The 15,131-nt window shown below is 39.8% G+C and overlaps 2 protein-coding genes across 5 annotated transcripts in view; one reads left to right on the top strand and one right to left on the bottom strand.

Annotated features, from left to right (window-relative positions):
* The first annotated feature begins 5,986 nt into the window (after positions 1-5,986).
* On the top strand, positions 5,987-8,571 carry edf1 (endothelial differentiation-related factor 1). 2 transcript variants are annotated; one of them, XM_015055499.1, is made up of 6 exons: positions 5,987-6,079; positions 6,161-6,270; positions 7,181-7,232; positions 7,391-7,551; positions 7,696-7,789; positions 8,220-8,571. In XM_015055499.1, exons 2-6 carry the CDS (start codon positions 6,193-6,195, stop codon positions 8,279-8,281), a joined length of 447 nt encoding a protein of 148 aa, XP_014910985.1. In that variant the 5' UTR covers positions 5,987-6,079; positions 6,161-6,192; the 3' UTR covers positions 8,282-8,571. The 2 variants fall into 2 exon arrangements, with proteins under 2 accessions (XP_014910985.1, XP_014910984.1); XM_015055498.1 differs by having other exon boundaries at positions 6,041-6,270.
* Positions 8,572-13,126: 4,555 nt separating this feature from the next.
* The window catches only part of prag1 (PEAK1 related, kinase-activating pseudokinase 1), a 24,797-nt gene continuing 22,792 nt past the window's right edge, over positions 13,127-15,131 (bottom strand). For all 3 annotated transcript variants that reach the window (XM_015055497.1, XM_015055494.1, XM_015055495.1), the window contains exon 6: positions 13,127-14,353. In XM_015055497.1, coding sequence (XP_014910983.1) covers positions 13,193-14,353 — 1,161 coding nt within the window. In that variant the 3' untranslated portion in view covers positions 13,127-13,192. The remainder of the gene's footprint in view (positions 14,354-15,131) is intronic.

The raw sequence follows: 15,131 nt of genomic DNA, 5'->3' as shown, positions 1-15,131 counted from the left end.
GCACCCAAGACAGTTACGGTGCCACTTAAAGTCCCCGCCCGTCCAAGCCCCCCATCGGGGCCGGTTGGGGGGGGGGGGGTAAACATGCAGTTACAATTGATTAACCATGGACTTCCAGAACTGGACACTATTATTTCACACCAATTATAGAGATATATATATATAAAAATATGAATATATATTATACATACACACAGACCATCTTTTAAGCTGATCTCTCCCAAGGTCCACTTTAACTTATTATTAGACCCTTTTAAGGAGAGATTGGTTTGGGGCAAACAAAAAAAAAATATATATATATACTTGTTTTGTGTTTTTTCTTGGTAAGTGTGGAAAAAGAAAGACGGCCAACTCAGATGGTTCACTTTTCATGCTGTTTTGCCAAACTGTATTTGCTTCCTGTATATGAACTGTAGCCCTCCAGAACAGACCGGACACTTGATAACATAACCTACTGTAAGAAGCAAAGTCTGTTACTTCCTATTTAACAACTTTGAAATGCAGCGGGGCACATTTTTTTTTTTTTTTTTTTGTCATTTCCTTTCAGAGTTTGCTAGTAAATAAAGGTTACCTTCATGACCACCCGTTCAAGCCACCTGTGAAAGACTTGTTTTATTAATTCATTATTTGGAGAAAAAAAAAAGAAAAAGATTTCCTTGCATGTCAACATTGTGCATCATCCCAGAATTGCGTCTATGGAGGTACATAACAAACCCCATAAAGCTGCCGGAACTGCTTAGGTTAGTAGAAAGAAACCTTCTTTTGTCATAAAACTGTTCTTTGGTTTCTTTTACATTCTGTTGCTCACTCCGCTCTATTTGTGAAATTAAAGGAAAAAGGTCGGACTTTTGACAAAATCATATTTCTTCCATGGAAACGTCGCTCACATTATTAACGGCGTGTGCATGCGATGAGCTGACCGTGTGCGATATTGCAGGACTCGTCTAGCATCTGGCAACATCTGAGCTGGCAACAGTGTTTTTCAGAAAGGGACAGGAGGGCTCAACGTTGATGTGAGAAGCCCTCCGATAGCTCAGTGAAATAACGTCCCCTGTTGCTTTGCTTTGGTTTTAATGAACTCGCTTGTCTACGTGAAATGAGTCTTTTCTCTACATCCCTCTGGTTGGGGATTTCTGGAATTTTTCTTGGGTTTTTTTTTTTTTTTTTTTTTTTTTTGGGCTTCTGGCAAATATTTCTTAAACTAGAATTGAGAGTCTGTCGAACAGCCCAGTAGGGAATTGTGAAGAAGCAGTTCGATTAATTAGCATCTGGTCTCTGAAGTGGCTCTAGCAATAAAAACTAAAAAAAAAAAAAAACTAAAAAAAACATAAACCTCACCTAACTAATCACAATCAGGGGCCCATTTAGACTACTTTTCTTTATTTTTAAACTTGCTACAAAGGGCATCAAGCATTGATTGCTGCAGGAAAGTAAAGTATTTGTGTTTTGCTTCTTTTAATGTTTTATGTGTGAGCTCAGTTGTTCCAGTGGATTTCAAAAGTATCTTTTTTTTTTAGGTGAGAATCAGCACTTTGGGACTCTGTACCAATGTCATCACTGGCTAGATGTTACTATCATGCTCCATGACACTACAAAATGTTTATCTTTACTACAATGTTTCACTGGTTTTTATGTAAATGCATACTTAACTGTACAGTCATGCTTTATTAATTGGGGTACAGGCCAAAACTCAACGTTTTATTTTAAACATTGTGGCACGATAAAGGATTTGATGTTCAGCAAGTCACTGTTCTTAACATGAACTGCTTTCCTTTGGATCTGTTGGACTTGGAGTGTTTTCATAGATATCTCCAAAAATTCACCTTTTTCATTATTGTATCTTAAAGATGCTGCCCTGACATTTTTTTTTTGTACTTTAGTGATACATTGTTCTTTTTTTTTTTCTTTCTTTCTTTGTCAGAGGACCACTGCATCTCATTCAACATTTTATTGCAATCTTTTCAGATATTTGGTCAGTACCTTCCCTTGATTTGAAAAAATCAGCTTATTGAAAGAAAAATAAAGCAGTTGTGGTTTCTTAAGTGCATTGCTGATTATATGAACTCTCAAGAATGAAAATCAATTTTGGAAAATGTCCTGCACCCATGATCAAAAAGATTACCATATGGTTATATATTTTTACCTTTATAAGTTTTTTTTCATTTATAACCTGTGGGAAACAAGAATTGATATTCAATTTTTGTAAATTCACTGTCACTTGCTTTGAATATTCCCTTCACAAGTTCCTTACTGCCTCAGAAAATACTAAAATAGTTTTGAAATTCAAGAAGTGTTGTTTTTGATGGTGGTTGTTTTTCCTACAATCGGCATCGGTCAACAAAAACCCGATCGGTTCTTCTCCAGTCTTGAAATATGTCTACCGTGAGGCATGGCAGCAGGATCTGGTTGTAGTCCTGTGTGGAGTCTGTTACAAAATGCAAATAATTGCTAAATTTCTTTTCCGCTTAACTTCTTATTCCTGAATCTAGCAAGAAAGCTATTAAAATATTGCTACATTTTCTGATAAAATGAATAAAGGTGTAAACATATTTTCAATTTTTGCTATAATTTCAAGTTTTTATTACGTCATCTGTATAACTTAATGAAATTATTTTCGAAAAACAAAACATATGTACTACTGAGAATTTGGCAGGCTCATAAAAAAACAGTTTCTCAGCAGCTGTAAAAATAATAGCATAATATGAAGTGCTATTTCTCGTTGCAGGTTATTAGAGAGAGAGAGCGTGTTAGGGACTTATTTCCCCGAATCTTACTCTGTATTTATTTATACCAGTTGCCAAACCATGTCATAGGGGCAACACTGCCACCACGCGGTTGAACAGAAAATTGTAAGGAGGAGAAACGTATTCTTTACAAGAAAAAGATGAATCTAGCTTTTATTCTAATATATCCGAATATATTTCATAATTGCATACTTAGTATAATGTAGTCCATGCTCGTGCTATTTTTCACATACTCCACTTCCCATAAAAAACATTCTTTAGAGTTCATGAGGCATGTAGGCGGGAGGACGAAAGTTTTTCCTTCGGGAATGCGGAAAAGGGGGATTCTTCTGCAGCCCCTGTATTGTAGTGATCTACCTCCAAGCATTCTGAGTGTGTTTACCTCAGGAACAAAAAGGTAATTTGGTTTTTATTTAATACTAATTTTCCTCGCGGTTGTCGACATTCTGCCGCGTGTATTGATGTTTTGCTGCTCGTGCAAATAAAGCGATGGGTTTAAAAATGGCCGTTTTTAGCTGCGGCCAAAACTCAAAATTAGAGGTCTCACTTGAGATGTTGTCATCTCAATGAACTACCGATTCCATCTCCATAACAGCTTCAAAGTAAGTACTGCTCGGCAGCTCATGGGCTGGGAATACATACTTCTTTATTGATTTTGGAACACTGACCAGTTTGCTTTCACTATCTTATGTTTTGGTGACCATCTTACATCAAACAGTCCTCTAGCAGATTATTTCTCACCCCATAACTTTATTTGTGCTTTAAACATCTGTTCCTGATTGGTCTAATGTGATATTCTAATTTTGAACTTGGAGCTGAAGCGTGGTTAAATTAAGTTTAATATCATTTTAACATCCAGATGGGACACATTAGTAACCACCAGTATCAAATTCAAGGTCATTGTCATCCATCCATCCATCCATCCATTTTCTGTACATCCTTGTCCACAGTGGGGTCAGGAGGGTTGCTGGTGCCTATCTCCAAGCGAGATAGAGGCGGGGTACACCCTGGACAGGTAGCCAGTCTGTCGCAGGTCATTGTCATCCACTCCTACACAATTAATTGTTAGTATAATGCATAGCAAAATGTCCTTCTGAATAGCATGAAAATGTTGCCTAAGTAAATGTTCTTGGCAACGGTCTTTTTCTAAAGAAACTGGCTACTTTCTGGAGTCGCTATGCTGCATCTCTAACTTGTTAATGAGTTGAGTGAAATATATGGTCAGATGTTTACCAATGTATTTCTGATCAAAATATGCACCATTTAGGTATATAACAACTTGGCAGCAAAATGTTATTTAAAAATAAATAAATAAATAAATAACAGGTTGTGATCTTTATAAATAACCAGTCATTTGTTCTAGACCCAGGATGGCCGCTAAGGGTTCTGTCAGAGCAGACGAGGGCCTGATGATGATGCAGGAGCTTGATGATCGGCTGAAAGAACAAATTGACAAACTTGAGCACATTCGTCTTGCTGCAGTTGAAGTGAAAGACAACTTGTCTGGGGTGCGTTTCTTTGAATCCTCATTTTTAATAAATAAATCTAGCTAAATTCATGTTTATATTCCATGTGACGCTTTTTCCCCCCCTTTCCTAAAACAGAGCAACAGCGATCTGAACCAGTCTATCAGTGACCATCTGGAATGGTTAAATCACTTATCCGATCGAGTTGAGACTCTTCACATGAACACAGCTGTTTTCGTTCAGGTAGGAAGCAGATTGTTACATTCTTTTTGGGAGCTTGAATACTGTGAATGCCTTCTTGCTTGTTGGTCTATCTACAGTCAGGTGCATTGTGCTTTTTCTTTTTTTAATTTTATTTATGAATTTCTCTCAATGTTCCCAGATGAATCCAAAACCTCGGGCGTGGACGTCCAGACGGGGTTCAAGACAAAGTTTCCGTCTGGGACGTCAGCAGGCGGACGATGCTCTGTCTGAGTTCGGCTGCTCCCCAGTTCGTATGCGGCGTAACAGCGATGCTGCCTCAGAAATGTCCTGTAATTGGTGAAGGAGAACCTTGAATCTTTTACATACCAAAGGACCAATGTTATCCAAAAGTAGAATTATAATTTAGATAACATTTTCCATTGTGTCTCTGCTTTTTCAGAAAAGTTTCCCCCCCCCTTTTTTTTTTTTTTTAACTTTAAGTAAAAAGCCCAGCCTTCATCGGTCAGCACGGTGTTTCCCAACCCTGGTCTTTGAGGTACACTGCATTTCTTTAGTTGTTGCCCTGCTTTGACACGCCTGATTCAGATGATTACAGTACAGGAAAAGCCTATTAATCAATCATCAGTAGAAATCAGGTGTGCTGAAGCAGGCAGGGCAGTATGCCTGGAAGTAGCATTCCTGAATTTCCAAAAGAGCTCCTGCATATGGTTACAACAAGCACTTCCATTGCTACTGTCTTCAGCTGTACGTTAACAATGTCCCACTTTAAGTGTATTAGATTTCTGAAAGTGTTGCTGTATACTTACTGTTTAATCCTACAAAATAAAACAAGTTAGTTTTTCAAATTGTGTTCTGTTGGATTTATTCGGAAAGCAGCTAATAAATATACATACTTTTATGAATAATTTTGTAGCAATTAGATAAGTAGAGGGTTTTTTTTCACTTTCTGATGCAATGTTCACTTTTAAAAAAGAAACTATCATGGTGAAGGCAATCAACTTTCCCATATAATCAATGGGCCAATGGTAAAAAGGCTGACTGGAGCATAATTGTACCTGAAAGGTCTAACAGGGATATCAGACCAACAACGAAAGCTTATTAGCAGCCTATTACATTTGACTATGGAAAAAGTCCAATGTTCCATACTTATTATGGAAAGTAAACAGCTACTGTAGCTTACATAATTTGAGGAATAGAGAAATAGACAATTTCATTTGAAAAATTTCAAATTATAATGAGATCCTATATTGGAAGTTATAATTAAGAGAGCAGCAATATTTTAAAACCCCAGATCTGAGGGTAAAAGCATAGTCTGTAGCAATAAATAATAAACATAAACTCAACAACAATACAACAAACAAAAAACACTGTGGGTTTAAAAAGAAGTAAACATAGATATCTATAATCCTACTAATAAAAAGTAAATTTCCGTTCGTTACAAAAGCCATTTTGTCGGAGAAATGTCATCCATGTCTTAAATAAACATATGGGACTGGTGCTTGATTATATGTTCTAATGACCTGCCATACTCAAGCATTACTGCGCTCAAGCAGAAGAGGGCGCTGTTGTTGACCCAATCATTACGTCGCTGTTAACTGTCGGTTATAAATAAAGGTTTGGCAGAACGCGTGGGGTGATATTTCTGGAAGGAGCTGACTCGCTGAAGTACTACTAGTACATTGTCTTATTTAAAAGGTTAACTTCCAGACAGATTGAGTGCATTTGAACTTTTTTAACGATTCACAGATATCACAAAAACCGACTGAACCCTTGAAAACATGGCCGAAAGCGACTGGGATACGGTGACTGTGTTGAGGAAGAAGGGCCCTACTGCTGCCCAGGCCAAGTCCAAACAGGTCAGTATAAGTACACGTAAAACCGTTTGTTTGGTTTGTGTTTTTTCCCCATGAATCGTTTTCTTGACAGAGATTAAAATGGCGCACTCTAGTTGTCTGCGTTTGTTGTCGTGGAAACTGGATTTATTCTTGTTTATGTGTCGGATTTCTGCATCGCGTGATGTGGTGTAAAGACAACAGATGTGACCGTTTTATGTTGATCCACAGGGGCGTACAGAGATATTAATGTTGCTGATAGAAATGTTTCTTTTTTGCTCAGCATCTTACAGGCTTGACCAACACAGACTAATCTTTGACATATCTGGAGTTTGGAAATGAAGGTACAAGCAGTGCCGTTTCGTTTTTAAGTGTTGGACACATTAAAACTGTTCACAAAACGTTATTATTGACACATACGTCGTAGTTCTGGAGACAGCAACCAGATTAAATGAGTATATTTATCTGAAGCAATCAAACATCTGGTTTCAATTCAGTTGAAAATCTGTTGCTAGGTTTGAAAGGGAATTGTCCACGTGATCAGGCGGAGCTTAGTCTGCCACAAAAGTTTGACGTGGAGCTAAATACATTTCAATACACTGCACTTATCATTTAAATGCTATTTAAACTGTAAACACTTGTACATCTCTGCCAAAATGACAGGCGACACTGATCCCTCTAATGTGGAAACTTTTTTTTTTTTGAGTGAGCTGAGAGATCATGCTGACTGGGTGTAAATGTCAGATTGTTTTGAAGCAATGTTTGGTGCCATTTTGTTGCAATAAGCAGATTTGTTATTTAATAGCTTCATCCTTGGAAGTGACAAACAAAAGCAGATAAAGCTTACCATAAACGTAGTCATAAGGCAATTTTACCACCAATAAAACAGCAATTAATTTCAACCTTCCTCCTTTGTTTTTGTTTTCCCCTCCAGGCAATCACTGCTGCTCAGAGACGCGGGGAGGATATTGAGACGACTAAAAAATGTAAGCATCTCCTACTCGTTACAAAAAGACAAATTTTAGGAGCTCTAATAATGTTTGTGAACTCATTATTTTTTCGCTGATCAACATTGGCTCTAGATGAACTCAAAAGCTGCATTTGCACGTCTGCTAAGTGCCTCTAACCGCTCCTTGTCACACAGGGTCTGCAGGACAGAACAAGCAGCACCTCGTGACCAAAAATACTGCCAAACTGGACAGGGAGACAGAGGAGCTACACCACGAGAGGGTTCCTTTGGAGGTGGGCAAGGTCATTCAGCAAGGCAGACAGGAGAAGGGAATGACCCAGAAAGACCTCGCCACAGTGAGTAATGCACGCTTTGCGTACCGACCTTCTGTGGCGACTTGTGGTGTTTTACTGACGTTCACTGATAAATTCACTTGTGAGTTTGACACATTGTTTTAATTTTGACATGTTTAAGCTTCTAACCGGTTTTTTTGCCTTCAGAAAATTAACGAGAAGCCTCAAGTGATTGCCGACTACGAAAGCGGGAAGGCGATACCCAGCAACCAGGTCATGGGAAAAATTGAGCGAGTCATTGGTAAGAACGGTTCTTGATGCACCTAAACACGAGAACACTGCAAATGGTACACAAGATGTAGGGAAAAAAAAAAAAATACACGTGGAGTTTTAATAATGGGTTACTTGAAAAGGTGAACAAAATTGCTGCCTGAACCTTTTTTTTTTTTTTTTTTTTCATTTTAATATTGAAGCATTAGTTGAAATCAATAGACACGTCACATTGGTATTGGGACCAGAACTGAATGCGTAAATGGGTTGTTTGCCTGTCATATCTGATAAGAAACTTACCTAATCCAGAAACATCTCGTACTGTTAATGGAAGTCTAGGCTCTAAATTGTTAGTTTCAGTGTGTCCAATGAGTATGAAAAAATATCTTCTGTTCAGTATTAGGTTTTCTGTCTTTTTCATTTCTTATTTGTAATTTATTTTATTTTATTTTTCCTGTCAGGGCGAAAGCTGCGTGGGAAAGATATTGGCCAACCCCTGGAGGCCAAACCCAAGACGAAATGAACACAAAGCCTCGAAATCAGCCCTCCCCATCCCCATATCTGGCCCCTAACTTACCCCTGAATCCTTTCCAAGGATTCCTTGGAAACCTCTTCCAAGAAATCCCTATTCCTGTAACCCATCTCCCATCCCACCCAGCCAAACATCCCACTTCTCCTCTCTCTCCAACCCTCTCCCTTACCTGGGCTGATCTCACCTGCGTCCTGCCTGAGGACCTGGTGATCGACTGTATCACAGGCTGCGTACGAACCTGCAACACTTAATGTAAAACAAACATGATTGAATGCATTTTTTTCTCAGTCAATTTCTTTCACCTTTTAGGCTTTTTAGCATGATGGTGGTAAGTCATTCAGAGGCTGACTCCTTTTTCATGATCAAACAAGTCTAACTTTCAGATCTGAGCATGTTGTAAAACCACAAGTGCTTTTTTTTTTTTTTTTTTTTTTTTCTCCACACTTTTAGGACAACTTGGTGGATGTTAATACCGTGCTTGAAATGTTATAATGCTGTACTTTGTTTTGGTTTAAAAAAATAAATAAATAAATAAAGTTTAGCAGTTTATGATAAGTTTTAAGATTTCAGAGCAAAAATAATACTCATATGTTCATTCATAAAATGAATACTTATGGGATGTTATTTACTTTGTAGAACAAACTTTTTTCTATATTCAAAATCTGAAATCTTGAATGTTATGACAAATGTGATCCACCAGGTGGCAGAATGCTTTTGGATGGTCCTGTAAAACTCACAAGAAGCCACACAGCGTTGCAAGACTATTTATTTGCACCACAAAAAATAAAAATCAGATAATACATTTTTAAAAAAAGGCCTTAAAACTAACCATATATTTAAAAAAAAAAAAAAAAATCAGTGAAGCTTGAAATAAATAATATTCAGTTGAAATAAATGGCTGTGGATGGTTGGCAGATTTTTTTTCTCATTCAATTAAAGGCTGTTCCCATTGCAAAACTGTAATTGAAATGCAAGTATTTGATGTAAAGGCTGCTGGAGGTAGAGGCGGCCATGTTTTGACTGATGTGTAATTCTGCTGCAGTTGGCTTGTAGGCAGAAACAGGAAAAGCTACAATTCCTTTAAGGAAGAGGAAACATCCAGAGGAAGCTGTAGCTGTGTGTCATCCAAGCATGGGAGCCAGTCTGACGTCTGTATCAGAGTGACAATTGGGGAAAAAAAAATCTCATCACATCTATGACTGAAGTGTAGGAATTAAAGAATGACATCTTTTTATTGCCATATAAAAAACGTTCACGTTTTCTGTTTAAATATTTAGCCATAACTTGCAGGCTCTTTCATATAAGCTAAGGAAACGGCCCTAAAAAAAATTAACTGGAGTAGGAATGTTGAGATTAGCTGTGAATAAGTATTTGGCCCTTTACAAGCTAATTCTATTTTTGCTTGTTTTGTTGCCCAAAAATATTTCAGCTTAAAAAGTTATAAAATGCAGTTTTGAAATGATTTCCTTAAAGGAGGTGAGGGGAAGTGACGCAAATCAATCTGGCTCTATGATGTGGAAAAGGTAATGGCTGCTCCCTAAGCATGACTGACTGTGCCATCCTTTGTATGAAAGGCGTCAAGCATTAATGTTTGTGAAAACTGGTCTTATTAATATTTATACAGGATTTGTTGATGTTTTGGATGCTGCATGACCTTAAGTTCAAATGCATCCCAGGACATCACCTCCAAGTTTGATTGGCATTTTTTTTTTTTTGTAGTGCTGTAAGTTTTGTGCCAGGAGTAATAGGGTGCACAACTTTCAAAAGGTGGGTGGGTGGGGGTTCTGGTGGGTTAGTTGGATACTTGACAGACTCATTTACTTGGTGAGAGTGTGTGTGTGTGTGAGGGAGACAGAGACCGGCAGTGTTCTGGGAAATGCCACTCCATTGGCCAAAACGCCCTAGCAACATGGTTCCACCTATGACAGAGGAGCAGCCGGTGGTTTGAAGGAGTGATGTGAAGCAGAAAGCTGTGGGGTGGGCCGGTGTGAGGGGGAGTCGGTGGCAGCACGGAGGAGACTGGTGGGTGGGTGAGGGAATAAGGGGACAGGGCTGAGCTCTGCTTTGGCCTGAGGCTCCAAACCACAATTGAGATTCCTCAACACGACCAACCTGTTGAAGGTTGAAGGGTTAATGGGTGATGCACCTGCGTCTTTCACAACAGCAAACATTTCCACTGTGAAAATGCTGCTACTTATTTTGTTTCACCTTAAAACTTTTATTCAGAAATTTTAGCATCTTTTTATTAATTCAAGGAGAACATATCTCCAGTTTAGTCATTAATATACAACTTTTACATAGTTTTTTTTTTTTATGCGTGTCTGTGTAAAACACACACCTGAACTAAAATGTTCACTTTATAAACTCTAATTTGTGATAAAACAAAAAAAAAAAAGCTATGTACATATTTATATAATAACTGAGCTGCATTAGCTTCTCACAGTCACTTTCTACCAACACTGACAGAATATAGCTCATTGTTGGAAATGTGTTTATTATGTTGGCCAAAATTAAAGCAACAGCATTGGCAACAATATACAAAAACATGCCTGTTTAAATTATCAAAATGAATGCAATATAAAGATATTAAATTGAATATAAACACATTGTTTTAAGCATCTATTCTTGCTACTTGTTAAACTAGTAGCAGCTAACCGAGATGCTCTGCTTACACTTTATTGTGCATAAACAGAATAAATAAATGGAAATTCAGCTTGTATTTTAAACTACTTTGTTAAAGTACTACACCTATCATTTCGCTGGGATTTGTTTGTAAAAAAAAAAAAAAAATCTTTGCCACGGTTTGTATGAGAATACTCTTCAGGTGCAATAATCTTCAGCACCACCAGGTGGGGCTGCACCACAGACAATCCTACACCAATGCCCGTTTTTTAAAAATATCTATCAACTTGGAGACATACAAAAAAAAAGTCAAAACACAGAATATAACTGTGGGAAAATATATGCACAGTTTATTGAGCGATGCAAATAGGAGAGACACACACGCACAAAAGAAAATCAAATCAATTATGCATTAGTTCAGAGCATGTTTGTTCTTGTTAGAAATCTAAATTAGTCGTGGACAAACACCTGCATGCAGGCTGTTACCAAACAGTTCATTTGAACATTTTTATTGGGGATAAAAAAAAAGCAGAAAAAAGATCATTTGAGCCTTTTTCTACACCCAACAATAGTCACAAAAGGAAATGTATACATATAAAAAAAGAAGACAGTGAACTCAGAAAAACTTCCAGTGACTTGCGTAGGAAAAATTAATACGTCATAAATAACACCTGCTGCTCATATTCATGGCTTTTTAAGACCTGCTTGGGCTCACGTTTGCTTTTGAAAATCATTTACAAATAACTGTACAAAATTGTTACCGGAACATTCTGTGAAAGGCCAGTTTCACAAAGGACAAATGAAACATATTTACACTTGGTTCGAATCACTGGAACATGTACAAAAAACAAAAGGCACCTCAACAAATGTCAGAACATTTAAATATGTGGTGGAAGTCCGTAGGGCTTGGGAAAACTTTGTCAGTCAATACAGAAGCAGGTGTGTTTGATCGTTTTGGCCAGTAAAACCAGTATCCAGTTGCTTTCACAGTACAGCACTATGTGCCTGCGGCTTAAAGTGTGGAGGAGAAGGTACAACAGGTTCAAATCGACAATCAACACCTTATTTTGAGAAGAAACTAGATGTAAATGGAGAAAAATGAGCTGTATGTTTAGACAACTACGGTTATAAGCTTCCACAGTGCATAAACTGCCTCCACATCTACTTATTAAATACACAGAATGTTAAATAAGAAACTTTGGTAATGGTACTTTGTCAATCACTCTTTTTTGTAGCAACGCACCTAGAAAGTTGGCTGAAAGCTTGGTCGGCTTTGACCAATGACCAGCCAGATCAGTGAATCCGCCACAACAGAAGCTACCAGGATATGCTAACAACACTATTTGCCGAGGAAGTCGTTACAGGTGGAAGTCGTCTCACAGTTGGCCATCCTTTGTATCAGCGTGATAACTATAATCAGGGGAAACAAAGATGTGAAGAACGTTAAAACTTTCTACAATGTGGTTTCATCTAGTGCTGCAAGAGAGGAGATAGCGGGAACGCTAATTGAGTTACAACAAAGTTGCAGTGGTTTATCCTTTCAAGCTTTTAACTGCTGCCTGTTGCGGAAAATGCTGCATTTGGAAACTTTGGCAACCTCAGAGTTAACATCAGGAGCTAGATTCTGTATAAATAACCATTGGTTATTTATACAGAATTTATACAGAATAACCAATATTGGCTGGACGTAAAACGTCCAGCCAATATTAGCATCACCAATATTGGTGATGCTAATATTGGATTAGTAGCATCACCAATATATGATGCTAATGCTGGTAGAAAATGTTAACTATGTAACCCTTTATTCGGATGACAGTAAACCTGCAGCAATTTGTCCCTCACACACACACACACACACACACACACACACACACACACACACGCACACGCACACGCACAAAGTCCTTACTCCCATTATACAGGATTAAACACTCATGGCAGAATACTGATTTCCTATTTTCTGGTCTTTAGAGAAATCCCCATCAACAGGTCCAAGCCATTTTTTTAAAAACTGATTTTGTAAATTAGCCCCCAAATTTTGATTGGTGCATCTCTACTTCTTCAGGGTCCTCTGATCCTGTCTTCATGGGGGCTGCCATTGGTGAAGAAACTCCAGCACAGAGTGTGTAGATGGTTTGATTTATGGCTCTCATGCACGCAGAAGTAACATTATCAGGTTCACAGTTCAGTGCGTAGTGTCTGGACATTATCTTCGACTCTCATTCGCACGTTTACAAGTTCACAAGAGATTTTGAGGCGGCGCCTCGCAAGCGCGAGCCGTCACTTTAGGGAGTAGAGCAGTTCGGCCGTGTGGCAGAGAGACAGCGGGTGAGCCGTGGAAAAGTACTGACAGCACAGCCAGTCCTCCAGCTCCGCGTTCCTCTCTGGCTCCAGCGAGCGCTCGGCGAACTTCATCATCAGCAGGGCCCGTTTCACGTCCAGCCAGTTGAGCAGGCCTTCGTTTCGGGAACCGTCAACAAAGCCCCCGCCTCGTCTGTGCCGCTCCCACTGCTGCTCCATCAGGTCTTTCCGGGGGCCCCAGAGCAGGCTCTGTAGTATCCGCTTGGCCTCCTGGATGTGGATGCGCTTGATGGGGTCGGGTTGCAGGAGGAGCTGTGCGAGCCTCTGGAGGCCCGAGGAGTAGATGGACAGAGGGGGCACAGGAGGCAAGTCTTCGCAGCGGTAGTCCTGTTCCCTCAGCGCTGGACTCACCTCAAACGGGTTGGGCAGGTGGAGAAGCTCGTAGATCAAGATGCCAGCCTGGAACTCGTCGAATTTACGATACTGAGCAGCAGAGACGATCTCGGGCGCCAGTCTGGCGTGGTCGCGCTTGACGCGAGGGTCCCCGTTCGTCGAAGCGGCGTCCTCCGAGGAGCGCCGCTTGGCCTTGGCAAAGTTGCTGATGAGGAGACGGGGGAGGTGGCGCTGAACGTCTCCAGCAGCTGCACCGTTGCAGGCGCCGCCGTCAGCGGCGCTCTGCTGAGTTAGGTGGACGGGCCTTTGCTGGTGAGGGATCAACAGCAGGTTTTCTAAACACAGGTCACGGTGTGTGACCCCGTGCTCCTTCAGGTGCTCGAGGCCATTGCAGAGTTGCAGAAGCAGGAAGCAAACGCGGCGCTCGTAGACCTCAGGCTGAGTCTTATGGAACGCCTCCCACTCCCGAACGAAGTCGGCGGTGGTCTGATGGGGAATCTCAGGCGTGATGACCACCACTCTCTCTTGCTCTGCCTGTTGACCTTGAGCAGACGCTGCGCACTGGGGCGATGGAGGAGCCGACGCAGCAGGCAGAGAGACTTCATTTGAAGGCAGCATGCTCTGAGGAACACAGGCGAGGAAGTGACCACAATCCTGCTGGATGTTAAAGTGAGGAGGGATGCTCTGTTGCACCGTCAGGCCGTAGAGATGACCCTGTTTGGCATCATTGGATGAACTCTTACAGATCTGTGGAGCAAGCAACACAAGGCGGAAGTGAGAAAGGACAAAGACAGATTGGATGTAAAAAGGTAAAAGTATGTTCTTGATAATAATAAAAGAAAAATGTATTAATGGAAATAGCATCCCTCCCCCATATATATATATATATATATATATATATATATATATATATACACACACACACACAATATTTTGATTGCTGTAGGTCACCTTTGAAGTCTTTCATTGTCTATTCCTGCTTATCTTTGCAGGATCACGAGGGATGGGGACTGCAGTCTACAATCATTGGTTGAGACCCTGGACGGGTTGCTGGTCTTCGCTCTGTACCTCGAGAGCTACCGTCCTGCGACTTTTAGATGCATCCTCACTCCAACAAACCAGGATCAGCTCTGAACAAGCCTTTCATTTGATTCAGGTGTGTTGGAGCAGGGAAATGTCTAAAAGTTGCAGGATGGTGGCTCTCGAGGACTGGACTTAAATTTCTTTGTTCATAATAATCTGCTCCTTTGTAAATAATCGTTCAGTGCAAACATGATGGTGGTCATGGTGCAGAAACCACAGCAATGTTTTTTGAGATCGGAGTTGTTGACTAAAGTCTGCTTCGGTCTTTGCTGCCGCAGACCAGCCATTAGCTTGAATCTCATTTTTTTTTCCTTTATAGGCAAGTTATTAACTGCTCGCATTTTTTAAAAGGAAACTTCAAAAAAAAAAAAAAAAAAAAAAAAAAATCCCGGCCCTTTAAGTTTTAAAAAAGATCGTCTTGGAAAAAAACACCAAAAAAAAA

This window comes from Poecilia latipinna, unplaced genomic scaffold, assembly GCF_001443285.1.
Source record: "Poecilia latipinna isolate Pla-1442-1.1 unplaced genomic scaffold, P_latipinna-1.0 Scaffold1318, whole genome shotgun sequence".
Lineage (NCBI taxonomy): Eukaryota > Metazoa > Chordata > Actinopteri > Cyprinodontiformes > Poeciliidae > Poecilia > Poecilia latipinna.
Note: the sequence above shows the minus strand (reverse complement) of the source record. Positions and strands in the feature narration are given on the sequence as shown.